General features: G+C 47.4%; 1 protein-coding gene across 1 annotated transcript in view; it reads left to right on the top strand.

Moving 5' to 3' along the window:
• The window catches only part of man1a1 (mannosidase, alpha, class 1A, member 1), a 92977-nt gene that overhangs the window by 48901 nt on the left and 16984 nt on the right, over positions 1–27092 (top strand). The window contains exon 5 of the mRNA XM_037448978.2: positions 22694–22788. Within this exon, the coding sequence (XP_037304875.1) occupies positions 22694–22788 (95 nt within the window). The remainder of the gene's footprint in view (positions 1–22693; positions 22789–27092) is intronic.

Genomic DNA, 27092 nt, shown 5'->3' with positions numbered 1-27092 from the left:
TATTACAAGGTGAAAACAACTTAAAAGAAGTAGCTTGGTGTCTTTGTTTTTATGTAAAGTGTGTGGACTGTGTACCCCGCCCTTCCCTTCCTTATAGTGTGTGGACCTACATCATAATGTTGTCGGCCAGGGGCTCATATGATGGAACGTACGGCATCAAGAGAAGACAATCTTTTTAAAGACTCAACCTTTTCTAGTCTGCAACACTTTTCTTTTGCGGCTGCATAGTGCTGCCGTTACCTCAAAGACGACTTCTGTTTGTGTTGCAGAGGTATGCGCCAGCATGAGCATGCTCGCCCCGGCCCGTTTTTTTTTACATCCCAAGTGACTACAGACAACACTTACCTTAAAGCTATGCTCTGGCGCAGTGCATCAAACAGGGACATTTCTGTTTTGATTTAGAATTTAGATATTCTGAAGTGTTGACTGTATGGAGCCATAAATAGGGGTGAAATGCAGCACCCCATTCCTTTGGAGCGGCCGTCTAGGGATTAGTCGTCTAAGCGTTTGATTTCAGCTTTTCAGTGAACATGAATATTTTCATATTTTTCTGCGAGGCTCACACACGAGCCGGCAGCACGCACGCAGGCGCGAGCGCACATACACAAGACACAAACTCGCACATGAGTGACCAAATAGGCCGCTGAGAGGCAACCCTCGGTGACAGAGCGCCTCCCGAGAGCGCGATGTCCAATCAGACACCCATCGAGCGTGATACACGCACATCCACAGCTCTCCATTTACTCCGTCCCACTTCATCGTGCCGCCGCTGGATACAGGAACGAGGAAAGGGAAGGGTAGAAGGCAGGATGGATGTCTTGACATGGAGTATATTATTGTTCTGGCTCTTACAGTCGGGTTTGGGGCTTGATTTCCTTTGGGACCTGTTATGCTAAAAATACGTGCCAGCCAAGCAAAATATTGTTGATTACTTTGGACTTAAAAGCAGCCAGCAAATAGTAAAATCTTGTATGATTGTCATAAAAGTTCCTTCCTCATGCTTCCTCCCAGTGTCCCTGTGGATCCAGGGTCTTAATATAGACCTTCAAAATGTAGTTTCTCCCTACGTTTGAGGATTCTCTTTGGCTCTTTTGGTTTCCTCCCAGAGTCACATTCATTGATGACTTCAAACAGCACAAACTAGTACTAAATATTATCTATGTTGATAGCTTGGCCGTGACCTGTCGAGAGTAGGTACGTTGTGGTGGGGATTAGCTTCAGACCTCCCATGCTCCTGTGAAGATCTGCACGGGGACTGAGTAGACCGACAGATCCATCGGATATTTCCCTCATTTGCTTCACTTTTTACCTCGTCTGAGAATAAATCCGTTAAAACCCCGGAGGCAGCGGACAGCCACAGCGAGATGTCTGCAAATGTGAGTGTAGGCGTGAGAATAGAATTCAAAAGACCACTCGGCCCAAGGTTTCCCACAAGGTTTCACAACAAACCAAACCAGTGGTGACTTCTCGAGGTGGATGTATATGTGCCTGCTCTGTGAACAAGATGTAGACCCGATTGGACTACCCGGTGCATACTGGATGATGCTCGATGTTCCGATTAACACCAGGCGTATGCGATCGGTGGTTAGTTCAGTTTCAGCGACGCGACTTCATGCAACTAAAATGAAGGTTTTGGGCCACAAGAGACAGATATCTCTGACCCTTGGTTTCTTCTACAGAAATCATTAATCCCTCCCTTGTATCCAAAAAGATTATATTTAAACACAGCAACATGGTGACGTTCTAATCTACGCCCAAAATGAATGTTAAACTGGGCAATTAATCCTGGCTTCACACGCACGCCGAACTGTTTGATGGCGGATCAACTGTTGTCTGTGAGGTTTCATCATTTGGATGGATTAAATATAGATGATTGGATTCCTCTATTTAAACAAATCTCTTTCAATGCCTCGACTCTGATACGGTCGGGGGGGGGGGGGGGGGGCCCAGAGGGTGTAATCCGATCCGCGACCTGCGGGGCAACAACCTGCGCTACTGACCGCTGGAAGCTTAGCGTCCCCTCACGTACACACAAACATGTTGTCTCCGCGTGTTGGGCGGAGCTGACAGAGAGCTATCCTCAGGAAAATCCCATTCACTCAGTGAGAAAATTGGCTTTGCTGGAGAGAGAAAAAACAACCGCCCTCATCCTCCTTTTTCACCCCCCTCTGGGCCTTCTCTGATATCCTCCCGCTGTGCTCCAGTAAAGCCCCTTACACACCCACACACACGCGCACCCACACACTTTGCCGCACAAGCAAAGTAGAAGTTATTTACCAACCGTGGGGAATGATTTTTCTGCATATCTATCCTAATCTCTTTTAAGACTGGTCTAATCTGTTGTGAGGAGAGGAGGCAGTGCTACAGATGGCAGGAGGAGGAGTGAGGACGGAGACCAACGGTCGCTCCGTGCTCTGCTGCTCATGTGCGATGAATAGTTTGAATAGTGGTGGTGCATTAAAACGTGGCATATGTAAATGGGAAAAAACCTGAGTGAAAATATAGACTGAATGAACTGCAGTATTGTTATGCTTCTGTTGGTTTAATGTGATTAGTCCAAATGGAAAAACGGTAAACGTAAAGTGAAGGAATGCAGAGGAAAAATTCATCCGGTTTATTTAAAGGACTACAATGTGGGGTATGAAAGTGGAGCTCTGTAATCCTCGAGCCGGGGGAACGTTCGTCTGCAGAGCCCACAAAGAACGAGTCACTGTCTGGGTTTATTCTGGGTGTCTGTTGTAACACGACCCAAGACCAACAGCATGAAGAAAACAGCATAGAATTGCAGCTGTATAGTTATTGTGGACTGTTTTATTATTGTTTGTGTTGATCAAAAGTCACACACTCGCAGACACCAGTGGAAGGTTAAACGGTCATGCAATGCTTTGAAGCTGTGCACCAAGGTTGTATTTCCTTCTCAGGCTGACTGACCAAAACTACTTTAGATAAGAAACTTTCAGCTTTGTGAATCTCTAGACACACACACACTCTCTCTCTCAAGTTTGATATTGTAAAGGTCATGCAGCAATTAAATCGATTGGATCACTGATCACACAAGGCCGTGTAAGGGGACAGCAGTTAAATGGAAATAGGGAGCCGCTTTACTTTGTGTGAATGTGTAAATAAAAAACTCTCACACCGTTTCATATATTGTGGCTAGGTTGGGATTATGGCCGCTGCACTGCACTGCACTCATACGACAGCTTCCATCGATAGCGCTTCATCTCAACAGGTCTTGAGTAATGGGATTAGCCTACTGAGCGTAGTTAGCAAACCCACACACACACACCTTCCAATCCTGGTTATCTGTGGTATTCCCTCTTGTTCAGTCCGCCGCATTGTCCCTGCGGCCCATAATTGGTGCGCACTCCTAAACTAACTTCTGTCTCAATAACACTCCGCAGTCAGCTGCCTGACAGGGAGAAAATTGGTTTGGTCAACAGGGTCACACATGAGTCTTCCTTCCTCCCTGTGCTTACCGAAGCCTGCATCTGCATTGTGTGTGTGTGTGTGTGTGTGTGTGTGTGTGTGTGTGTGTGTGTGTGTGTGTGTGTGTGTGCGTGTGTGTGTGTGTGTGTGTGTGTGTGTGAGAGAGTGCGCGTGCCAGCCTCTTAAGTTGGTACCCTACGAACACACTCTGTCCAAACTGGAACCACGCCTTTCCCCGCAGTGCTTTGACAGGCTGTGTAATTGCCACGGCCCACTCTGCGTTACTTCCCCCTCATTCCCCTTTTGTCCTGTATCTTCATGTAAAAACACACACACACAGGGCCAGGGCAAGGCTCCATGTTGGTATATGTAAGTCATTCACGCAGTGTAACATTTGAACTTCTATAGAAAATATCCAACAGAAGTGAAGGAGTGGTGCCGTGTTCAGAGACACAAAATGAGAGGATTTGCTCACAATGTCCTTTCTGACCTTCTGCTTCCATGTTCAGTTTGTCAAACTCAATGTTTTATACATATATATATATATATATATATATATGTTTTTTTCATTCAAGCCTTTGTGGTTAGAGGCTTGAAATAAGGTCTCAGGTTATTACAAACTTTGTTGTTATATAGATTATATTCCCTCTTGTGAATTATTGAATCTTTAATATGAAGAAAAGGCTAAGCGAGCACTCGTCGGTTTATTGTCCGACGTCAGCTTCTGACTTCTTCACATCGAAGCCTTTTTATCGCATTTAAAGCTTTTTCAACTATGAAATGAAACGTGTGCCGTGAAGGTTTAAAGAGTTTCAGGACGCAAAGAAGACGTAACTTTAGGATGCAAAAAATAGAGAAATCTATAGTTAGTATAAGATAAGTTTTTGCAATCCTCTTATCGGGAGTTGTGCGTGGATGTGTGAGGAAACAGTTAAGTTTAAAAAGGGAAGCTGGCGGGGCAGAGTAGGCCTGTCAGAGAAAATCTGTTCGACATCAATGTTGCAGCAGGTGAAGAGGCAGCGGTGGGGTGTGAAAGTCATGCACCGAGCTTAAGCCTATCATTTACATTCTCGCTTGCAGGGCGATATCAATGCAGTTGCAGTATTTTTTTCTCGATGATGCAACACTAAAAAAAACCAAAGACCACTTCCTGTTTCACACCAGCAGTGCCGTTTAGGTTTGGGCTGTTTATTTATGACATTTTCCTTACCGTCGGCACACCCTTAAATAGAAATTACACAATTTTCTTGAGACTAATTGCACAGAGAAAGAAATGCATGCTCGCTTGTTTGAATCTCTTCAGGATTATTTAAAGCTAATGCAAAAGAGAAATTTGCCTTTAGAGCATCCAGGGAGCCCTTGTGCGGTGCTGTTAAACCTGGCGTGTGTGTATATGTCCGGGGAGCGTGTTGATTGGCAGCAGGTTATTGTTAGAAACGCAGACATGTCCCCTGAGTTCACATGTCAGCCTTTGTTTCTTCTTCCTGTCAGCTGGCCTGAAGAGACCTCGCTCTCATTGGACCTTATCGCGTCCCCCCCGCAAGGAAGATAAGGCAAATAAGCTATTTGCCTTGTTAATATACTCTGTACACACACACACATCCTTGAGTGACAGAGGGAAAAGAACAAGCGTCTCTCCGTTTGCTCTCACATTTGAGTCAGCGTGGTGCTATCTCATCACAGATTAGCAGTTGACTCTGACACGTCTTTTGTTCGGCTTTCTCTCTCTGCTCATATCTCCAACTTGTTCTGCTGTCATTCATCCTCGTCGTTTCTCCTTTTTTCCTTTTTTCCCTCTTTGTGTGCACGTGTACACTTTAGGTTTAATTTCAGCCGGGGAGTCTGTTCCGACTGGGTGGGATTCGCTTACCTCTGATGAAATTCCTTCCACACAGCGTTCATCGCAGGATTCATCATCGCTGCGTCGGCGGTCGCTGTGGCTTTAGTCGTGGTTTAGTGAGTTGGCAAATGAGAAGGCGGCTCCAGCGGTGCACGGAAGAAGAAGCAGCCTGCTGAGTGGCCATTTTGGAGTAAATGCAGTTAACGGACGCTTTTAGCCGGTAGCCCGGTGCTGTAGTTCTGCCTTCGAGGCTTTCTGCACTCATCTCGCTAAAAAGCATCCCAGCTGATGCTTTCATTAAAAAGCTATTCAGCCAATCAGTTTTTTTTTTTTTTCTGCTTTTCCACCCGCACAAGCTGTGAAACAAGTATGTGATGTCCGCCAGGCGTACTCTTTTAGCGCGTCGTCTTTAATTACAGTTCCAGCTAGCGTGTTACAAGCGTGTCATTTCGAATCGTGCTGTTCTTTGCTCTTCTCAGTGGCGTGAAAAGAGCGCCCGTTTCCTTGGGCGCCGCTGCAGGGCTGCTGGCTCACCCATTAGGCCGCGTCTCTGAGCAGGGCTCGGGAGGGTGAGCCGCAGTGTGGCACGACAGCGCTTTAAAGGATGGAAGTTGATGGTGATCCCACCGGGAGACTGAAACCTACCATTAATCCTGTGAACAAAGATTGTTCTGTTTTCTTCCTGTAGGCCAATAATACTGTGAAAAGCCTAAAAGGCATCCATGAGCGGGTGTTTCTCCACATCCATAACCACACAGCAGGAGTTCATTTCATTCACCGTACCGAACATGGAGGTCTTGTCGAGGAAAGAGCGGGTTTGAAGGCCCAAAGTCACATACACTAATGGAAAGAGTATTACGGCACAGCTAATGCGCAAGTGTTTATTTTAGCGGGTTCCCCTCATTGATTCGGTTCTCTGCCGCCTCCTCGCCCCTTGACCCTGCGGCTTGAGACCCTAAAATGGATCTCGGCGTCTCCAGGGATGCTCCTCGATACCTAGAATACTTCTTGAGGAATACTCCGGGTTTTTCTCTGCTTCTTCCCTTCTCAGCATTTTTTCTTTACCCACCTCCTTGAAGATCAACAGCACTTGTTCCATGGGCGCAGCATGTCCCACCCCGAGCCCGGCCGTTGCTCCAGACGCAGAGCTCTCCAGCTCGGCCGTGTCCATAATGTCTTCTCTGTGCCAGGAGACGAAAAGAATCCAAAATCGGTCGGGTGAAAGAGCGCTTTGCCCTGCGGCTCTCTCCTCAATATTAATGCCCGGCGCATGCTGCGTGCCTCCAAAAATTCCTCACCAGGCAACCCACCGCTCCGTGGGACTTACGGTCCAATTACATCAGCTATCTCCCATTTGTTATCAGGCCTGTAAGTGTGTGTGTGTGTTTGGATATATACGTCTGTGCATCTGCAGTCCCTTCTGATGTCTTTTTGATGTCAGACTGGGGCTTTTAAGGGCTAACAAGACAGGCCTGTCTTCCATACACGTCTAACCTGACTTTGAAAGAAAAGTTGGGATGTGTGTGTGTGTGTGTGTGTGTGTGGAGATGTGAGAGTTTCTTATTTTTTTCCTTCCAGCAGACGGCCCTTTGACAGGTAGCTTTGTTTAACACTTGTGCTACACAGTGCCTTAAAGGTCTTTGTTCTCCGATCGTCAGTCTGACTCCCGAACAGCTCCTCCGTTTGTTGGTTTTCTCACAACAGGAGCTCTTTTGTTTTTGCTTTAAATTAAACTTACCTACTTCATTCTGTCTCCGCTAGTGGGATTGATTTGTTGAATGAGGAACTTGAAAGCGCCTGTGCGTTATCACTTAGTGAACGCTAACCTGTAACGAGTGGTCCTGATCTGGTTCCCTCTCAGCTCTCTCTCTCTCTCTCTCTCTCACCGGGCTTTCATCAGGAGCAGAGAGTTCTTAGACACGATACAAACCTACTGCTCAGTACAAAGCGACACAGAAATCCGGCTAGGTGGGGAACACATCAGAGCATTTGGCAGCAGATAGACGGTGGAGACCAAAACCAAGCTAAAACTAGAGTGAATGCTTCAGTTCTTCAGGGAAGCTCTCCCTGCTACTCCGTTTCTGTTTCTAATCTACTCTGAAGGCCTTGTTAATATTTATTTAGCTCTGTGCCTGCTGGTGGGTAGATAAGAAGGTCCCAGGAAAAGTTTGAGCATTCCACAAACTTATGGAACTTATTAGGCCATTAACATTGTTTGAATTAGTCTCTTCTGAGTTCAAGCATGAGTCCTATTCGTACATGTAAAGAAGTATTTGTTTTCTAAAGAACACTACTCCAAATGCTGAGAGTCAAGGATTAGTACATTTTGTAAGTAATGATACTTTTAGTTATAAACTGTGGTACCCACATTGAGGATTTAGCCATGTGTTCGAGGTGTAGATTACTGTCCAGCCCCATCAGTCAATAATAAATACGTTTTATAGCTGTGACTAAATCTCTTTATTGTTGACTATATCCTTTTTGGCGGGATATGCTTGTGTTGAGAGTTGGAAGTACATTTTTTTCAGAGCTGTTGTGTTCTCACAACAACCCGAAGGCAGAGACAGAGTTCTTTAAGCCATATTGATTTTGTTGCCTTTTTGTCTAAACAAAAATCTCTGGAGACTCAATCTGTCACTTATAAATTCTCCCTCTATAAACTCTCTTGGGATTTTTGTTGATATTTTTTTATAGACATTTGATTTTCCCCACAAAGAAGTTAAAACTCAGCCATTGATACTTCCTTCTGACACGCACCAGTCCTTAGTTTCCATTTTGTAGTCTATTTTAGTGATTTATGTGATATTTATAGACTTAAGACATTATAGACATTATATGTGCAATACGTTCTTTTTAAAATGCTTTTCATTTAACTTTTCATGAATACTTTTACAGAATTTTTTTAATTTTTGTGTTATTTTTTCGTCATGCCAGGTTTGTGAAGGCCTTTCGACTTTAGAGCTTTTCTTTTTTTAGGAGAAGGTCTCCTCTACAGACCTGATCAGTGACTGACATTTGCCGGCGACCCTCGTCTCTAAGAAAAATTCCATTTATTTCGTTTGGGTTTATTCCCTTTGGAAAATGAAGTCTGTTACCGACTTGTCACAAAACTGATTAAACGCATGTCGACCCGGGTCACCAAAGGTCACCTAGCAGCTGGTCGCAGTCTGCCTCCAGGGGTGTTCATCTTACCCAATAAGGTCGGGGGCAGCGTGGAAGCCGTGCTGTGACGCAGGTTTTGGTCCACGTTGGGGGCGGGGGGGTCATATCTGTTTTTGGACTTGTGTAAACTATTGAAGGGAATATTTGACATTTCCCTTAATATGAAAGCCTTCCAGGGATCCAGCTCAGCTTCTCTCTCTCTCCATACCTGTCTCTATCTTTCTGCCTCTCTCCACCGTACACTCATTCGTTCCTTCCTTCTGTCTTCTTCCTTATTTCGATGCAATGTCTGTTGTTTCAGGATGTATATTCTTCTGAAATATTCATTATTTGTAGCATCACTTCATTTACTAAGGGCTATAATGTGTACCCCCCCCCACCTCCCCCCGCCTGATAACTGGATTAATCGACTGTCTCAGGCAGTTTCAATGGACTGAGGATGTGTTGGTCAACAACATTGTTCTTAATGATGATGGTAATTACGTGTCACAGAAGCTTTTCATCCTGGAGTTTTCCCCTCATTGGCCGATTATCAAACAGTTTCAAGTAGGTTAAGTGAGGTATGATGAGCAGGAAAACCTTTCATTATTTCCGTTTTCTTTGATGACCAATGTGTCAGCTCCCATTTTGTCGTTGTTGTATAATTATGCTTCCATGGCAACCGCTTCTGAGGCCACAATGGCAGTATTCTCTTTCTCCTAAGCGATCGCTCCTATTACCAGAAATCTTAGCCATGTATATATTTTTCCTGCGCTGTAGAGGCATCTCAGGTGTGAAAAAATACTCTGGTAGGAAAATAATAACAATAATGGCAAAATGTTTATATCAAGGATACTTCCATCATACTTTCACCCAATGTGAATAATTTTGCTGCAATCCTCCTCCTAACCTGGTCGACCAGAGAGCGCCCGAATAGTTTTCTGTTTTGTCAGCCATTCTGGTTTTGTTTTTATTTATTTACCTCCCCCCCCCCCCCTCTCAGATTGAATCAAATGCGAACCGGGAAGCAAAGAAATCCAATTCACAAGTGGCCACTTGAGATGCATCTAAATGTCAGGTGTGGACTGCAATCTGTCTCAGCTGGATAGAGACTCAATCTGGATATGAGATGCTCGCATCTGAGCAGATTCCCAGCTGACCGGACACTCAATTGCATACTCGCGCACAGACAGACAAACAGAGAGAGAGAGAGAGAGGGGAAGGGAGAGAGAGCCTTCTAAATCCACGGCGGTGCTGGAGAAGATTTTATTGCGAACATGCTGTGAAGGATCCGATGAGGCCAATATCGATCGAGCTGCATTGACACGTATCCTCACAAAATGGACAGGCCTCGTGGCACAGCATTAAAACCTTACTCTCTGCCCGTTGCTCACATTGCAGTTTTTTAAATGGCCCCCCAGCCCATCTCAATGTGAACACCCCCCCCCCCCCCCCCCCCGAAGGTTTCCTACAGATACTGCAATTTTTGTGTTAAATGTAAATTCACTTTGCCCGGTCTTCTTAATTTCCACGTCCAGCGGTTGTGCCGAGTCAGCGAGCGACCGGCCACCAGAGAGCCGGCGAGGAAATTGCATCACAAGTCCATTCCAATTGTGTGTGTGTGTGCGCGCACGTGTTTTGCGTCTTGATGTGCAAGAGCGAGGCGAGGACTGCTAACACTGGGATGGAGGATGTACCTCCTTTTTCTTTTCTTAGAGAGCCCGCTTCTACCTCACTCGTCACGACGTCTGTCGTAGTGAGAAAAGATTCTTCCGGCACTGAACCCAGAGCACATTTGGAAGGTCTGCCACAGCCGGATGGGCGTTATTGCCATTGGGTTGACGTTATCTCCACGGTTAGGCTGCTCTGTCGCTCTTATGTCAAGGCGTCTTCCACCTGTGAGGCATTACCGTCTTAATAAGAGGGAAATCGGTTGCATTGAGCTTGCATGCAGCTTGTGGGAAATGCACACAAATGCTTGTTTGTTTTTATAAAAGTATACGCCCTGCGATGGTCCGTTAGGACAGAGATGTGACACGGTGGCTCGCTCGCACATCATTTAGCTTTTTTGGGCAATGGGGCCCCACCATGAGCAAGAAAAAGAAGTTTTATTATTATATTGAAAATACCTTTTACAAATAGTACATTTGTGTTTTTGTGCCTTTGAAACGTGGATTATGTATCCTGTAACATTTTTAAATTAAGATATCTGCCCAAAATATAGGCCTTTCCTGCACATCCTCTTGGCTTGTCTGAGCTGGGTTCGGTCCGTATCCCAAAGCGCCGGCTCTAAGAAGCAGTTCGCCATTAACTGATAAAGTTAATGAGTGACATTTTAATTTTAGCATCCTAAAATACATTCGGGCTTGCCCTACGCTGCTCTCTCAGGGAGTGATTGGGTGTTTCTCCAACAAACGTTGGTGCTGAAACCCCAACTTCGAGTCTCTCTCGCTCTCTCTCTCTCTCTCTCTCTCTCTCTCCATCAAGTGTTATTAGAAATCGAACAGCTCCACCTCCAGCGGTATCTGGTAGTGGTGGGGTTGTTATTTTGGATTGTAAAAACCCAACATTTCAGTCGGCTGGTCCAGAAATCTTCAGCAATCGCTGCTAGAGGGAATGCTGAGGTTGGCTTTTTACCAGTATTTCCATTTTATTCAGATGTGTGTGAGTTCACTGTAAAGCCATCTGTTACCGTGGTAAATACTTGTCCCTGAGCACTTGTGTCGGGAAATGTTTTTATACCCTGGAGACATTTGCATGTCAGCTATTTTCTGCTATGAGTATGAATCGTCTCTGCTGGACCAACTATGTCAAGAAGACACTATTGGACAGGACACGACACTATTTGTTCTGTTGCCCTCAAACAACATATGAATTGATATGCATGCATGCATGCATTTGACAGTCTCTCTTGAATTTTATTGTCTTTGATCATATTTTCCTCTCTAACTCTTTTTCACACCTTACATTCATATCCGTCCCTTCTTCTAGACTTTTTCTCTTTTCTTTATCCTTTATCCTTTATCCTATCCTTTCCTATCCTCTCTTCCTCCTTTTCCTTTTTCTTTTCCCTTTCCTTAACTTTTCCTGCTTTTTCCTCTCTCCTCCTGTGTGCTTTATTTATTACTAATTTGTCTCCTCGAGCATAAGCCTGATTGATGTTAATTTTTTCCTGCCGCCCTTTATATTCTGTTTTCCCTCCTTGAAGCAAATTTTCAAGCGAAGAAAAGAGATATTACACTGGAGAGAAGGACGAGCAACCATTCAAACAACAGCATGCTTGTGTGTGTGTGTGTGTGTTTAGTTTTTTGTTTTCCAGCTATGTTATGGCCAACACATTCACTCTGCAATGGTCATTCAGCTCTGCCCGCACACATTCATTACGAGAAGTGAAATATAACACTTCTGGACCCACCTTTTTTAATGTCACTTGAAATAGAAGAGAATTAAAAAACATTAAAAAAATCTGCACTTGAATTAAACCTGATTAATGCCTGGATGTGGCCTCTGCTTTTGGCAGTTAGCCACAGGAGTGTGACTTTGGGCTTAAGAGGGTCGACGAGAGGCCAAATGTAAAGCTCTTTGTCTGTGAAGTTAGACAGTGCCATAATAGTGCACTTTTTATGTGCACTTCATATATATATATATATATGATCGCCTTACAGGCAAAGTTTCCCATGGTGCACCTATATGCTGCTTGTTTAGAGGAAAAGCTGCTGGCATTATTGATATGATCTTCATACCTGGAAGCACCTTTGGATCCTTTTCCAGAAACAACGGTGTACATGTATTTGGCCTCATGAATGGGGTTACGATGCCACAGTATACACATAAAGTGTATGTTGTACTACTGCAGGCGCATAGAAGGTCAGTCAGTCACTTGTATGGTACTAACAAACTTAGAATTGTTCATTTAAGAGGCAGATCTGTAGGTTTTGTGCTTTATTGACAAAAGCATTGATGAAAGAGCCATAAATAAACCCTAGGAAATCCAACCACAATTCCTTAGAATTGAAGGGGAATAAAGAGTAGCAGTTAGCCACGCTTTATTAAATACAGCTGGGTTAGGATCTTAGATCAATCTTGTGCATGTGTGTCATTAAAGGAACAAGACAGAACAGACAGGTCTCGTAGATGGGTGAACACACGTGAGAATTGAAGGGGAAGAGTGTGAGAGAGGCGGACGAGGAGAGTTCCAGGAGGCCTCCCGGAGTGACTGGAAGTGTCAGAGAAATGAGAAATAACGAGGAGGGAGGAGACCATCAAGGGCGAAGGGGAGGAAAAGGGAGTAGAGGCCAGCCCGTCGGGGTCCAGGAGGAGTAAAGAGGAGGAGGAAGAGGAGGAGGAGGAAGAGGAGGCGTCGGCGTGCAGGGCTCACTCCGTCCCCCCGGGCGTGGTGCTGCATCCTGGGCCACGTGTCGCACAAGTCCTGCTGGGTCATTCATCTTGGTTAGGGAGCTGTCCAGGAGACTCCCAGCAGACTGCGTCACATTCAAACACACACACATGCTACCAACATTTATGGTAAGAGAGCTGGGCCTGGAAACTACACACACACACACACTCGAACACCCAGGCACACCCACATACTTAAAATCTTAATATCCTCGTAGGGACTTTTCCCTCCCAACTCTTCACCTAAAACAGCATTCCATCCACGACTTTGACCCTAATATAAGCCTTAATTTGTGTAATTTATCTTCGTGGAGGCCCGTGCACCTGTCATTCTCCGCTCAGTGGAAAAATGGCAGTAAAGCAGGGGAGAGGCAGCGTTAAGCCTGTAGCTTATTCTGCACTTACACATCGATGCGTAGGTGTAAAGGAATCTGCTCATCTTTACTGTAGCGTTTTCCCTCATGTCAGGGATTTGATCCTCAAGCGCTCCAATCCTCACAATCAAAAAGTCTTATTGTTCACCACTGCATGTCTGCACCTTCAAACCACTGTTACCACTAACAGACATTTCTAAATATTTTATGTCCAAGTGCCTTATTCTATCGAGAAATTTCCACCGCAGTGTCCCAGGGTCCAATGATGGGGTCATCAGATTCCGCATTTTGTCCGATTGTCCCTTTTTTTTGATGGTCCAAAATCCAGATGTATTGAGTTTACTGTCGTAGAAGAAAATATTTATGGCATTGCTGAGGATGAAAGCTGTTGATCTTTGCAATCTTTTCTTGGAAGTGGATTGTGCGATTCTGATCTAACGTAACTGTCGTCAAATTCAGCGAGTATCACCTCTCCGTACAGGTGAAAGTTCATTTATTTCAGTAATTCAACTTAACCGTCTGCCAGGACACTTTAGAGCACTTTATGCTTCCTTCAGCAGACAAGTTTTATGGAGATGCTGACTTCATTTTCCAGCAGGACTTTGCACCCGCCCACACTGCCAAGACATTTCTGAGATTTTGAATTTGGGGTTTTCATAAGCTGTATGCCATAATCATCCAAAATTGTATTAAATAAAGGCTTGAAATATCTTACTTTGCTTGTAATGAGTCTATATAATGTATTAGTTTCTCCTTTTAAGTTGAATTACTGAAATAAATTATCTTTTGCACGATATTCAAATTTTTCGAGTTTCACCCGTATCTTGATCCAGAAAAGACGGCAGATGTGTCCGTGAGGACGGCTGTATTGTGTTTAACGCCTTATTGAAAGTCGTCCGCGTTGCTGACAGTGGTGAGAAGAACCTCACTTACACTTCATTGAGTGACTCACAGTAAAATTCACCCCAAGCCACTCAAAATGAACGTTTTCTATTGCATAAATGAATTGGTTGACTCTTGTCCTTATTCTGGAAATATCTCTGAACCTCGATCTAATTTTCGAACCCAAAATCTAGAGTTTACCCAGAAACTAAAACAGTGGCTTGAAAACGCCACAAAAAAAAGAGGCTGAAATGTATTTAGTTAATACAAACACAGTAATTACACTCGCACACAGACACGCACAGAAAAACTAGAAAACAGGAGTTTACAAGTAAACCCCTGTGGTGGTACAAGTTGCATGAATGTATCTGAATGTTAAATAGACTTTGCCTTTGGTTTTCCCTCCGTTTGTTCCCTCGCCGTCTAAGACACCGCTCAGTCCCGTTCTGTGGGTAAAGTGTGTCTGAGCAAGGCAAACACAATGCCCAAACGGCAAGAGGAGGGAAAGCAACGCAAATGTTGTTGCCCTCTTTCCACTCCATTGTTCTTGTCCTTCCTCATCCTTGCAGCTTCGTCGCCTCCTGTCTGTCCCTCGTTGTCCTTGTGAGGATCCCTTGACATGAAGGGTGAACAACCCGTTAACTGCATCTGTCCGTCCATTGGCACTAATCAAGCTGTTAAATGCCACTGCCGGGGTTATTATACCTCAAGCTTTCTGTCGCGCGTTTTGGAGCCGTTCGGATTTGAACGGTTTGTCTCGTTTGTTATGTTTTATATCAAAACTAACGGCGTCTTCGATTGGATCGGACGATCCCCGTTGTACGGTGGGTGCGTCGTGCGGATAAAGGGCTCGGAGCCAGGATCGAGTATTTACAACACGTTTTATTGTTTTCAGGAAACCGTGCCAGCGTCGGGCTCTCTCGTTGTCCCCGCTCTCTTCCTCCTCGCTCGTCCTCCCCTTACTCCTTAAATGCAGAGGACCCACACACACACACACGCACACACACACACACAATCACCCACAGCTGATAATTATTATTTCCACCTGGCCCTGTTCCCCGAGCCACTCCCCCTCTCTCCCCCCTGCAGCCGAGCTGAAACCACGCCCGCCACCACATACCCCCACCGCCCGACTTAGGCCGGGGAGCCGTCCGGCCTAGCTTACTCCCCCCCCCCTCCCTCCAGAGGGCGGGAGAGGAAGTCCGCCACGACCATCTGCGTCCCCGGCCTATGGACCACCTTGAAGTTAAAAGGCTGCATGGCCAGATACCACCGAGTGATCCGGGCGTTAGTATCCTTCATGCGGTGGAGCCATTGGAGCGGGGCGTGGTCCGAACAGAGGGTGAATGAGCGTCCCAGGAGGTAGTAGCGCAGGGAGCCCACCGCCCACCGGATGGCCAGGCACTCCTTCTCCACCGTGCTGTACCTGGCCTCCCTCTCCGACAGTTTCCGGCTGATGTAAACCACCGGGCGGTCGACCCCCTCGACCTCCTGGGACAAAACGGCCCCCAGCCCTCTGTCCGACGCGTCGGTCTGCAGCACAAACGGGAGAGAAAAGTTAGGTGTGTGGAGGAGCGGCTCCCCACAGAGAGTTTGCTTTACCTTCTCAAACGCCCGCTGGCACTGCTCCGACCACTGGACCGGATCTGACGCACCTTTCCGGGTCAGGTCGGTCAAGGGGCTGGTGAGGTCCGCAAACCCGGCGATGAACCGTCTGTAGTAACCTGCCAGCCCCAAAAACCGCCTCACCTCCTTTTTTGTCTTGGGGCGCGGGCAGGCTGCAATTGCCGCTGTCTTGTCTACCTGGGGACGCACCTGCCCCCCCCCCAAGTGGTACCCCAAATACCGTACCTCCCTCCGTCCAACTGCACACTTCCCCGGGTTGGCGGTGAGCCCGGCCCGCCTCAGCGACTCCAGCACCGCGTCCACCCGCCGCACATGCTCCGCCCAGGTGGTGCTGTGGATAATGACGTCATCCAAGTATGCGGCTGCATATGCGGCGTGCGGGCGCAGCACCTTGTCCATGAGGCGCTGAAACGTGGCCGGGGCACCGAACAAGCCGAAGGGAAGCATGGTAAATTGGTACAAACCATACGGAGTGGAGAAAGCTGTTTTCTCTTTGGACTCTGACGACAGGGGAATCTGCCAGTAGCCCTTAGTTAAATCCAGGGTCGTAAAAAAACGTGCAGTGCCCAGCCGGTCCAGGAGTTCGTCGACCCGGGGCATTGGGTAGGCGTCGAATCGTGACACATCGTTCACCTTGCGGTAGTCCACGCAGAACCGCACAGTCCCATCCTTCTTGGCCACCAGAACGATGGGGCTGCACCAGGCGCTGTTGGACTCTTCTATTACCCCCATCTCCAACATTGCCGCTAATTCCTCCCGAACCACTTTTCTTTTGTGTTCGGGCAGTCTGTAGGGTCGTGACCTCACCGTCACCCCCGGGGGTGTCTCGATTTGGTGCATTATCAGGTCGGTGCGGCCTGGCTGGGGGGAGAACACATCAGCAAACCGCTCCTGCAACTGGGCAATGTCCGCTCTCTGGTCCTCAGAGAGATGACCCTCACACGGAAGCGGGGTGGGATTGGCCGCTTTTGGCACCTCCGGCCCCAGGTCCTCTCCTTCCGATACTGTGGAAATCAGAGACACAGACTCCGCCTCCCTCCAGGGTTTCAGGAGGTTGAGGTGGTATATTTGCGTAGCCCCGCCCCTGTCAGACCGCACCACCTCATAATCAACATCCCCCACCCGGCGTGTGACCTCAAAGGGCCCTTGCCACTTAGCCAGGAGTTTTGAGTTGGAAGAAGGAAGTAATACAAGTACCTTCTCTCCCGGTGTGAATTCTCGCAGCTTGGCTCCTCTGTTGTACAGCCGCTGTTGTCGTTCCTGGGCCTGGAGCAAATTCTCCCGTGACATCCTACCCAGTGTGTGGAGCTTTGCTCGTAGGTCCAGGACGTACTGGATCTCGTTTTTCCCGGGGCTCGGACCTTCCTCCCAGCTTTCCTTAATAAGGTCCAGCACCCCTCTTGGTGACCTGCCAAACAGAAGCTCAAAGGGGGAAAACCCTGTGGAGGCCTGGGGAACCTCCCGAACTGCAAACAACAGAGGGTCAAGCCATTTATCCCAATTACGTTCATCGTCGCTAATAAATTTACGAATCATGGACTTCAGCGTCCTATTCATCCGCTCCACCAACCCGTCCGTCTGGGGGTGGTAAACGCTGGTGCGGACGGACTTAATGCCCAGTAACCCGTAAAGTTCTCCCAGTGTGCGCGACATGAACGAGGTGCCCTGGTCTGTTAGAATCTCTTTCGGGATTCCAACCCGGGAGATGACCTGAAACAGCGCTTGCGCAACGCTCTTTGCAGAGATATTGCGCAATGGCACTGCCTCCGGATACCGGGTTGCGTAATCCATGAGGACTAACACAAAGCGGTATCCGCGTGCACTCCGGTGAAACGGCCCGATTAGATCCATGCCGACGCGCTCGAACGGGACCTCCACCAGCGGTAGAGGCCGCAGCGGGGCGCGCGGGATGGCTGGTGCATTGACTAACTGACACTCCGGGCAGGACGCACACCAGCGGCGCGCGTCCGCCCGGATGCCTGGCCAATAAAATCGGGCCATTATCCGGTCTAGTGTTTTCCCGTATCCCATGTGACCCGCCATCGGATTATAGTGAGCCGCCTGGAAAACCATTTCCCGGCGGCTTTTCGGCACCAGTAACTGTGTGTTTTCTTGCCCCGTTCGAGTGTCACGACTCACTCTATACAGTCTGTCCCTAATCAATGAGAAGTGCGGGTACGACTGTGCGGCGTCAGGGCGCACCAAATGACCATCAATTCTTATCACTTGGTCGTAGGCTGAGCGTAGAGTATCGTCCCGAGACTGCTCGAGTGGAAAATCTTCCATGGAGCGGAACTCGGGAACCGCCAGAGTCTCCACGGGAGGCTCCGCCGGTTCCCCCTCTCCCCCGGCGGCGTCGGACGACCTCGCGTCACCGCTGAGCACAGCACAAATACCGCATGTCCCTGTCGGTCGTGAACGCACCCCCGCAGCCTCACCCAGTAGCGCGTTAAATCCCTCCCAATCCGTTCCCAAAATTACCGGGTGCGTCAGGTGGGAGCTAACCGCGACCTTTAATCTATATTTTTTCCCCTTGAACCTAAGTTCGACGGACACTATGGGATACTCATGAACGTCCCCGTGCACACACCTAATTTTCACCCGCGACGCCTCCATCAATGCCCCGGGCCGAACCAGGCTCTGGTGTATCATGGACTGCGAACAGCCCGAATCCACCATCGCCTGGCGTGTACCCCCCTGGATTCTTACCGGAACGCGGTACGTCGCTCCCGGGCCGGGGGAGGGTGCTGGAGCGCCGGCAACCCGGATCACCTGCCCCACCTCCATTAGCGGGCACTCCCTCCGTAGGTGGCCGGGCCGCCCGCACCTCCAGCACTCCTGCCCTGGCGCTTGAGAACCTCCCTGTGGGTCGGGAAGGGGGCCGGGGCTTGCTGTGGTTGGGGGGTCGCGGTACGGGGCCGTCGGTGTCTGCCGTGGGGCCGGTCCGGGTCGTCCTGCCGCCCGCTGCTGGCTCCATCCCTGGGGTGCCGCCGCGGGTCGGGGCGGTGGTGGCGCGCCCTCCTTGTTGCCCGGTCCGCGGGGGTGTACCGCCAGGTGGTCCTCTGCCAGGGTGACGGCTGCCTCCAGTGTCGGTGGGCGGTGATACCGGACCCACGCCGCCGTCCGGGCCGGGAGCCCCTCCACGAACTGCTCGAGGACCACCTTCTCGAGGACGTCCGCGGCTGACCCCACCCCGCCTGGCAGGAGCCACCTGGCGGCCGTGTCCTTGAGCCGCTGCCCGTAGGCGAATGGCCGGTCCTCGGGTCCCAGCCTGGCCCCCCGGAACCGCCGCCGGTGGTCCTCCGGCAGCAGCCCCAGCCTGTCGACCACTGCCTTGCGCACCGCCCCGTAGTCCCGCCGGACCGCCGGGGGCAGCCCCATGGCTGCTGACTGCGCCTCCCCTGTTAGTAGCGGGAGCAGCCTCACTGCCCACTCCCCGGCCGGCCACCCGCACGCCTCCGCCGTCGTTTCGAAGGCCTCCAGGAATGCCTGCGCGTCGTCTTCCGCCGTCATCCGGTGGAGCGTCAGGCTCGCCACCGCTGTCGGGATCGGTGGTGGTTCCGCCCGCGCCACCAATTGCTCCAGGGTCTGGGCCTGCCTCCCCACCTGTGCCTGGAGCGCCCCCAGGAATTGGCGGTTGGCCTCCGCCTGGTCGCGCTGGATTGCCGCCATTTCCGCCAACATCCGGCCCAGCGCGAGCACTGGCTGGGCCGCCATCCCCTGCCGTTGCTCCTCATCCGCCATTTCTCCTCTCCGCCGAGTTGGGCGCCACTGTACGGTGGGTGCGTCGTGCGGATAAAGGGCTCGGAGCCAGGATCGAGTATTTACAACACGTTTTATTGTTTTCAGGAAACCGTGCCAGCGTCGGGCTCTCTCGTTGTCCCCGCTCTCTTCCTCCTCGCTCGTCCTCCCCTTACTCCTTAAATGCAGAGGACCCACACACACACACACGCACACACACACACACAATCACCCACAGCTGATAATTATTATTTCCACCTGGCCCTGTTCCCCGAGCCACTCCCCCTCTCTCCCCCCTGCAGCCGAGCTGAAACCACGCCCGCCACCACACCCGTGAATGCACGATGCCAGTATTTTTCAATTAACGATGCGATATTGTGATCAACAACTGTGTACTTTGAAATCTGCAGTTGCAGCGGAGGCAGCCGGTCAGTGGCGCGGCCCCCGTGCAGCTGACAGCGGAGGCTGCGGTTACTTAGTATCGCTGGTATCGATCAGTTGGCAATAGCTTAGAGTGACTTCTCCCTGGAGTCACATGCTACAGCCTACAGCAAACAACCAATAAGCAAATTCCAACTTATTTAGTTTTTTTTTAGTGTGAGTAAGGTTTCTTATTCAGTAGCATCTTGTATAAAGCGTTGCAGTAAGAGACTGCGTCTCCTGGTTCCTCAGCCGGCAGGGCGACGGCACACAGGTCGTTCTCTTCTCTTTGACTCTTCCCGTATTAATAAAGTTCTTCCGCTAACTGGATCACAGCATGACGGACATACTTAGAGGCATGAAATAATAATCACAGAGCCTTTCTCACTCTGTGGACCTACTGGTGTGCTCCACTATTGACTTCTTAGATTGATAATAACCAATGTTTCCAGTCATTTGCACGCAAAAGTAAAAGCACAATCCTAAGGTAGTTCACTTTAGCTATCAGCTATTACTCTAGAAGGGCCCAGGTGTGAAATGTGACTACTATTGACATCAGCCACATGCTTCACATGTCTGTGTGCGTGTGTAAGTTCTCCTCGGCTTCTGTATAATTCAATTGCTCATTAAAGCCTGTTGGCAGTGTGCTTGATGGCCTTGGACATAGGGTGTGTTTAATTTATTCTTCTGTGCGTCCCTGGGAGTATTTTTTATTCCCCCCCTAAGTGTGCTCCTGGCATTATTAAGTCATTAATCAATGGGATGTGAGGCCTTGTTACGACACCGCTCCCATGCCACCACAGCGGGGCTCAAAACACACTTGCACACAAAAGGTGGAGTAAGTTGGTGTCACCACAAATCTTACCTTGAAAAATACATCTTTGTCCTTTTGAAATGCACAATATATATACATGTTGAACTTGAACACAAAACAATAATGAGTGTGAGAGAGCGAATCCTCTTTAATGCCGGTCACTTCCAACGTTCATTTGAACTTGGTTCATATTCAAACTAAACCTGTTCAAATAATAGTCTTTATATACAGTCTTTAAGCACGGCAGACCATTTGTAGTGGATTGTATTAACATTCGCTCCCAGTTTGACTTATTGCGAGCCCTATTGACCTCACAATGAACTAAGCTTGTGATGGACACAAGTCGTCCAGAGTATCTGAAGAGCAGCGTGTTCAAGGCATATGAATAGAATAGGAGGAGATCTGTTGCTAAGCAGTTTTCAGTGGCCATCTGACTATTACCCCAAAAAGAGGGGATTGTTGTTAATTGCTATGGTGACAGCACACTTACCTTCCTAAGATGAATGGCTAGCTAGCGAGCTTGGAATTGGAATTAGCCAGCTAACTTATACGCTAACTAGCCGTTAGTTTGTCATGTAGATTGCTTATTTCACCAGTGAGGGTGCTAGGTGTAGTTTACTTTGAGATCCCGTGCAGAAAACGCAAAATGAGCCACCAAAGCGTGGAAAACTTCCCTCCTGGCATCTGCACGAGGTCAAACATATGGGCATTTCTTCTCTTCACCTAGAATGTTGAATGTATCTTCAATTCCACCAGCACCGGATTCCTGTAAACTCCTCCCTGGCCAGCTCTCGGTAACCTTTCAATGCTGCAGACCTTTTTGAAGGAAAAGTTGGCATATTGTTTTTGACAAGTAGCCTCCAGACGACCCGCCTCCTCCGGCCTGCTGAGTGGTCGATCCTCTGGGGACCGAGCAGCCGGCTTGCTGACACGGTGCTACTGTAATGCCTCTGACCCACCTCTGCCTGCCTGTGTGTATGCAATAGGTGTTTCTACAAAAGAAGAAAAATGACATGTAACGTAAAAGAGAGAGAAAATGTCAAATTTGATTATTTGGAGTAAAAAAGTCCTTTTGAACCATTCGAGATTGAAGAATATTCCTCTCCCTTTGGGAGATAATGTGCAGCAGCTACAACCTGCATTTCAATTGAGGCTGCCTTCGCATCCGCGTCAGATCAAAGCTTTTTGTTTGATTTGAAAATCAAATAGAATCAAGAAAGACTGAAGTTTTGCTTGTTTTTCTGCATTTTAATTAGGATTAAAAAGTATTTAATGTTGAAATACATTTTTCAAAATTGCAATGAAAATGTATGTTCTCTTATCCTATAAGGCTGTTGTATTATGTTTCTTTATGATGGTAATTTCTTCTTACTTTATTTTAGTTTTTAACTTTGCCATATCTGGTTCCACAGGAGCGTCACAAGTCAGTGGTATAAAACACCCATTCAATTTGGGTTTTAGTGGTGGATTGTACTGTATGTTGCAGAAACACAAAATCTTCAGCTTCAGACATCTCATTACCTTTTTCCTGGAATACAAATGACATGCCTTGCATGGATATCCCTGTTTGAAACATTGGCCTCAGTAATGCAGCAGTATTCCCTGGTTTGCTTCCCGCCGTTGCTCATGTAGTTGTTTTCCTAACATTTCGATAGACTAGCAGACCTTTTTTAAAAGTAAATTTTTAGAAGAATTGTTTTGAGCATTGATCATTGATCTTTTTATTATTGAAATAAATTGATAGTTTGCTGTTTCTACATTCTCAAATACGCGTATCTAATGCTGTACCGTTATATCTTTGGGATTTTGGACTAATCCATGATGAATATAATGATTACAGTTCCTTGTCTTCCCTCCTTCAAAGATCAAGGATATCTGGTTTGTTTACATGGTCAAACTACAACCCAAAGTATTGAGTCAAATGCTTCTTCTTTCTTCGTGGGATGCAGTTTTTTTTTCAGAGGTTTGGTCTAGATAATGTGAGGTAGAAATCCCCCTCTAATGGCCGCTGTCTTTCTTTGTGTTTTTCAGGTATATCGTAGGAAGGCGGTGGAGTTGGGTGAAAAGTTGCTGCCCGCCTTCAAAACGCCCACCGGGATCCCCTGGGCTCTGCTTAACCTCAAGAGGTAGAGCGCGCACACACACACACACACACTCTTTGACTCGAGTGAAGGCAGCGTGTCTGTTTGTATGGTTTGAACCTTTAAGGAGCTCTGCAGCGTTTCCATGGGCCGGATGAACACAAGCTCCTCTCTGTTTCCCGCCCTCAGGTCAGAGCTGAGAGGTCTTAGCTTTACATGAGCGAGCGGGCTTGTCGAACAGAAGTCGTTGGGTTTTTCGTCGCAGACTGAACGCCAGCAGCTGGCTCTGGAACTCGGCTGAAGCTCAGACGACAAACAGAAAGTTTCTGAGTACTATGACAGGGTTATAGGCCACAGTCAGCCTTTGCTAATGCACTGTGACACGCTGTCATGGGGCTGCCGCTGGGTTTGACTGCTGCACGCGCGTACACACACACACACACACACAGAGGCAGTTTGGATTAAGGAGCTATAAAGCCATGTTGTCCTTTTGTGATGTTGGATGGGATCCATTCTGGTTGATGATATCTGGAATTGATGCATATCATTAAAATGCAAACCAACAACAACTATTCTCGGTAGCTTGTGCTTTAAAGGGCTTGGATATGTAACCATGGTCTGGCATTTCTTTCGTGAAGCTACTATCTATGTTAGTCTATGAATATGTCTAGAACTCAAAAGAGATGACAGGAACTACAATTCTGAGAGGGAAAGCACAAGACCATTTGAATTTCCCACCGTAAACTCTTAACAAGTTCACATGTACCACAATATCAGAATCACCAAGGAATGCACACAGGTGTGTCATCCTTCACTCCCCCTGTCAATCACAAGCGATGAAGAGAGCACTCTTCCCTCCTCCCTCCGTTTCCTTTCGTTCCCCAGATAGAAACACGACACTCTGCTGTTCCTCAGACCTTTAATTAACCGGGCAGGTTGTCATGACGATAAACGTGCTGTGACAAATTAATATTCTTTCTGTCTATACAAGTGAGCACCCTCTCTTGTTATTTTCTCTGGGGGGAGAAACACCCCAGGGAGAGCGCGCTTGTGTGCGTGTGCGTGTGAGTGTGAGTGTGAGTGTGTGTGTGTGTGTGTGTGTGTGTGTGTGTGTGTGTGTGTGTGCACGTGTGTGCACCCGCATGCATCATCGCCTGGAGGCCTGAGCAGATTGCTGGTGTTGATGACTTTACCTGCATGACTGAGCTATGGTAGCTTAGAAACACACACACACACACACGCAGGGCCACTCTGGGGAAAATCAGACTCCAAATTCTAGCTTAGAGTCGTCTTCTTCTGTGTGTCTGTGTGTGTGACTGTACAGATGGAACAAACTGGACATTTGTTCATTTCACATTCTGATTCTTGCAAATGTTTTTGGGAAAGCAGGGATTTTAAAGCAGAAGTCTATTAATGGACAGCTAAGGAAAACGATCATTCATCTTGTTAGATTGTGTACGCTTGTTTTGAAAGGGTCACAGTCTGAATATATTGTATTTGCTGTGGTGTGTTTGTACAAAGATGGAGAGAGAAACTAGCATATAAATGATTAGTTTGAAGAAACATAAGAGGAGCTCTTCTTCAGTTAGGAGCTGTTCAACTGTCTACACAACCTTGACCCAGATTGAAGAGTAAATCTTTTAAAACACACACAGGCACATTTGCAAATGAGACCCAATTACCATCCCTATCCCTCCCCCTTTTCTCTCCCTCTTTTACTCTCAATTCATTTCGTCTCCTTCATTTTTCACATCCCCTTCAGGAGTAGATCTCCATCCTCCTCCCGTCTTACCTTCAGTGACCCACTATCTCTTCAGTTTGAGGACGTGGTGCTGGAGGTCCACTCCACGGCCCTGTTCGCTTTACTCCCTCTCCACAGTTTTTCATCACTGTGCCCTCGAGCTATCTAAAAAAAGAAAAAAAAACACAAGGGGGGCGACAAGAAACGAGGCCACAGTTTAAAACGCATTCTTGCTTCAATAACAAGTGAACCGGGTTTGTTCAACTGCTCTGTGTTCACTTCAGAGAACAAGATAAACGACATGAAAGTAATACTCCGTCCGTGCTGCTTCGTCCACCGAATATATTCGCTCAACATTTTTCTGGACAAAATGTCAAGTAAAACGAAAAGACTGGATTTATCTTTTTCATTTCTGATTCACAGCACTCATTAATATAATCTGAATGCTATGAACCATTTACACATACCGACCTACTAAAGAGGTTTTGAGTTTCACTAGGTACTTATTTGTGAGTTTTCTTGAAAGCAAATGTCCCATGTGATTGTCACCTCATTACCAATTCTCTAGCTAGGTATAATATCTCCAAAGACTAATTTAACACCATGATTTACCCCCTTAATCTTCACTTCACTTAATCCACTTCACTGTCTCCATCGCAGCCTCAAATCATTAATAATTTAGACTTGGGCTAGGTGCAACATGGCGGACTGCGTGAGAGAATAACACCTGTGTGGATTTTAACGGTACTTTCCCGGCTGACAGAAACAGAAGGACTCCTAGCTTCAGATGATCATAAGCTAATAAAAAACATAGATATGATTATTATAGGGCAGGGCAGGTGAACGTGTTATTATCACATTGACGCATTAACTAATTAACACCACCAATTATTTTATTGTGCAGGTACCTTTTTGAAATTATTACTATTTTTAAGTCCAATGCTCACTGGCTCTGAATACAAATGAAGACAAATCATGGGTCACGGGGGGGGGTGGGTGATTGCTCCGCTCATTGCTCCGGCTAAAAATTGTAGTTGTTGCCCAGAACTAATTATTATATTGTATTTCTAACCCCTCACAAATGTTTCACAAAGTTCCTTTGAAAGACACACTAATAATGAATAATCCTGCAGAGCACTAGATGACTGGTTGATGACTCTCTCCCTGTATGTGTGTGTTTAAACCCATCGATTGACGCTAACTGAGCGGAAAATGCTGTTAAGATCCGATTGAGTTGTCAAATTGATCTGCCACTGACTCCATCCTAACCAGTGCAAGTCTCTGCGGACAGATGGACAGAGGAGCATTTTCCCCAGAAATTTCGCTTTGATAACTGGAGTGAAATGATAACAAAGACAAAGAATGACATACCACGGGAATTGTTGCATGTTATTGTGATAGCCGCGTACGTTACCCCCTCTGCCAACGTGTGACATCATCCACTCAGCCACAAGCAGGCTGCAGACACAGCATCCTGATGCTCTCTTCCATCTCTCTGGTGACTTCAGTCATGCCCCCCCCCCCCGTCCTTCACTCTGCCCACTTTCACCCAGTACGTCGCATGCCACACCAGATACAATAAAACACGGGATCTCTTGTGTGCCAACACCAAGGATGCATACACTTCATTACCTCTAACTCCCTTGGGAAGATCTGATCACAACCTGGTGAACGTCCGGCCTTGTGTACAAACTGTGTACTCTTGTACAGAGGCAGCCAGCTGTGACTCGCACAGCAAAAAGAATGAGTCTACTGTGTGGGAAGCTTTCTGTGATGACCATGGAGAGAACATGACAGTCTCACTCTCACTCACATATATAAACCTCTGTGTTGAGAACACCGTGCCCACCAGGACTGTACGGTGTTTCTGCAACAGCAAACCTTGGATCACTCCTGAAATAAAGGGTCTCCTCAAAGAGAAGAAGAGGGTCTTCAGATCAGAAAGCAAGGAGGAACTTAAGACTGTGCAGCAAGAGCTCAGGAGGGAGATCGGAGAGGGGAAGAAAGTCTCCAAGACAAAAATGGAAGACAAGCTGCAGCAGAACAACATCAGCAGGGTCTGGAAGGGCTTCAAGGCGATGTCTGGACCAAAAGTTGGTGAATTACTTGGAAGAGAGTACCACGGCTGTGGAAAACGTCCTGCGTAAAATCGTACCTGATGAAGACACTCGAGAGGCTGGTCCTTGTCCATCTCCGCCCCGTGGTGAGCTCATCTTTGGACCCACTACTGATTGCATATCAATTCGGGCATTGGGGTGGATGACGCTGTCATCTACCTGCAACATAGATGCCTCTCTCACCTGGTGAGATCGTATAGGTACCTGTACCCGTACAGCTCCTTCAGCCGGCGGCTGATACACCCTGGTGTGTGAAGGAGAGATACTGCCATCACTATTATTATTAGTACTGCTGCTCTTGTGTTTTTTTTACCATGTATCTTGTGTGCACTGTCCGGATTTCCCCACTGTGGGACTAATAATAATAATATCTTATCTTAAGGTGTCGCTTTTCTATTTGAGCGAAATATTCTGTTCAGTCGAAACTAACTATACTTTATTATAATGTCTTTTCTTTTCTCCAAAAAGTACAGTTGGGGAGAAAATAATTT

This window comes from Pungitius pungitius, chromosome 20, assembly GCF_949316345.1.
Source record: "Pungitius pungitius chromosome 20, fPunPun2.1, whole genome shotgun sequence".
Taxonomy (NCBI): domain Eukaryota; kingdom Metazoa; phylum Chordata; class Actinopteri; order Perciformes; family Gasterosteidae; genus Pungitius; species Pungitius pungitius.
The sequence above is the reverse complement of the archived record's forward strand: the minus strand, read 5'-3'. Positions and strand labels throughout refer to the sequence as shown.